We start from the raw sequence: 2,649 nt of genomic DNA on the forward strand, positions 1-2,649 counted from the left end.
ATTTAAAAGCGACGGAAAGCGAGGAAAAGAGGGAAAATTCAAACGAACTAAAAACGAGCAATTGCTTTACTCCGAATTGCCGCGATTTGAAAGTGAAAGTAAAATGCGCACGCAGCTTTTAAAAGCGAAGGAAAGCGAGGAAAAGAGGGAACGCCCCCGCGGTGATACCGGTGTTGTCACACGTCGATTAACCGATTAAACGTCACAACCCTACTACATCGCTGCATCTGACAGACAGACAGGCCAGTGCTGAAGGCATGTACAGCTGCAGTGACAGTCAGGCACACATCTGAGTCACGTGATCATCTATGTCCAAGTCTGACAGGGTCTACAGGTCAACGGGACGTTAGGAAGACCAATGGGGCAGCTGGGAGGACTTCGACAACTACTAAATGAAGCAGATAAATGTATTACCCTTCACTTATTCTTAAAAAAGTTTGGTAAATTATAGCTGTGGTTCAGTCTTAGTTCTCATCTACATAAATGTCTTTCCCAATGCCACAATTGTATTGTAAAGTGCTATAGAATAGTGGCGATTTATTACAGATATATAAAAATACATAGTTCAATTAAATTATTGCAAATAAGATGAAATGTTGAAATTAAACACACTTATTTTAAATATTAATACTGAGAAAAAATGAATGACTGACAGATATTATGAAAATGACCTACAGTATATTGTCCACTTATTGGGAAGCGGTGCTAATTTCAGCTATAGCCAGTGATCTCAGAAGATTGTCTGTAAACGTTCGGATACTTAAAGCACTCACAAGATAATAAAAGTCCTTTTTGTTTATCACTTCTAATAGTCTTTCCCCCCTTTATTACTTTATATTTGCTTGCATGTTTTGAAGCTATATTTATTTGGTTAAGTTCTTAACAACTGTTTCGATTAATTTTTAATCTGTAATTATTTTTAAAAGTAGCCTGCTTATATCATTTAATAAAAATGCACAAACTAAATTGGATATAATCGTGATATCGAATTTTGGATGCGATTAATCGTTTGACAGCACTAGGCTGACACATGAACAGTAACGGAGAATATGACAGCACACACAAAACAAACACACCAGCATAACACACGACAGCAAACATGAGTATCAGCAGTGCTTTAGGCCTGTTATTATTCTCTGGGCGTGACAGCTCGATCACGTGATCACTTTGACAGCAGACCTCACTCATGTACAGTGTGTATTTAAAGCTCGAGGAGCACATCATAACGAGAAGCTGGTGTAGATGTGATTAATATGATGTAAACACTCTCTCTCTCTCGTGGAGTGTCCTGCTGCCCTTGGGCCCGCGGCCTACCGCTCCGCGCCATTCCGCTGACGGTTAACGGTCTTCTGGACACTCCGCGGCACACACACCGGTCACACACACGTTACCTGCCGCAGGGCGCTGATCGAGCGGCCGAGGCTCCAGGTGAGACAGCGGGAACGGGATAACATGTCGTCGGGGTGGACCGCACGCACTGCAGCTCTCACAGCACAGCACCGGAAACAGCGCCGCCGCCAACCGGAAACCGAGGGGAGCATACCATGATGAACCAGAGAGGGGTGAATGGAATGTACCATTGATTTCCCACTGGTTTTACTCTTTTTTTCGTTTGTATTGCTATCTTTAGAACAACCAACGTACAAGGGCAATAACATAAATCGCATCAAAATAATTATAATAATAAACAAAGACAATTAAAAAAAATAAAATAAAATAGGAAAGGCAATAAGAAAATCACATGTCCATAACAAGTACAAATAGTTACTAATTATTCAAATAATAGATTTAAGGCTTTAAAATAATTTACATTTTTTTCCCGCTTTGCTATTTCTTGTTTCTTCTAATGTATACAGGTAGTGACCTATTTCAATTTTAAAATGAGTAAAATTAGTTTTTTTTTTCACTACCCATTTACATTTGTGGATAAATAATTTTCCATTGGCTTATATATAATGAGTAAATTCAGTATATACCAAATTTTGAAGTCAACATTATACTTAAATATTGTATATATGTATATATATAAAAAAACTTTACTCATTTACATTTAGCTTACATTTAGCCGACGCTTTTATCCAAAAGTGTGAAAAAAAGCCATTCGTCTAGGATCCAACAATATTCGTAATATACAAAATTAAATTTGACTGACGACTGGATTATTTCTGCAAGTTCTTTATGCAATAGCGCTGCATTAAATGTAATGTAGCTAAACCCCGTGCATAGAATTCAAAATGAATATACATATAAATCAATATAAGACGACTGTAATTCATTAAAATACAGTCTACATTTCATAATACTACATGTGCACTAGATACTTTTGTGTACTAAGCACACTGTATGTTTTAGGCCTATACTATTTATCATTTCTAATTTTTTTTTAAATAATGCAATTTCCTATACAGAATAAAATGCCAATAATAAAATATTGTAATGCACTGTAATTGATGACTTTCATTGTACCATATGTGTAACACATTTTCATAAATACTGTCCTGCTGGTTCACGTCTATGACTGTATGTAATTTATATTTATATTGTAATTTAGAACACAAATCTTACATCTAGCTTTAAGAAAATGTAACCACAGACATTATTTTGCTCACTCACTCACACACACACACGCACGCACGCACGCACGCACAC

The 2,649-nt window shown here is 36.8% G+C and overlaps 1 protein-coding gene across 1 annotated transcript in view; it reads right to left on the reverse strand.

Annotated features, from left to right (window-relative positions):
* The window catches only part of LOC107724251 (dihydrolipoyllysine-residue succinyltransferase component of 2-oxoglutarate dehydrogenase complex, mitochondrial-like), a 40,724-nt gene extending 39,186 nt beyond the window's left edge, over positions 1 to 1,538 (reverse strand). Inside the window, exon 1 of the mRNA XM_016533086.1 lies at positions 1,392 to 1,538. Coding sequence (XP_016388572.1) covers positions 1,392 to 1,454 — 63 coding nt within the window. The 5' untranslated portion in view covers positions 1,455 to 1,538. The remainder of the gene's footprint in view (positions 1 to 1,391) is intronic.
* Between the last annotated feature and the right edge of the window lie 1,111 nt (positions 1,539 to 2,649).

Source organism: Sinocyclocheilus rhinocerous, unplaced genomic scaffold (assembly GCF_001515625.1).
Source record: "Sinocyclocheilus rhinocerous isolate Xijiao unplaced genomic scaffold, SAMN03320098_v1.1 scaffold365, whole genome shotgun sequence".
NCBI lineage: Eukaryota > Metazoa > Chordata > Actinopteri > Cypriniformes > Cyprinidae > Sinocyclocheilus > Sinocyclocheilus rhinocerous.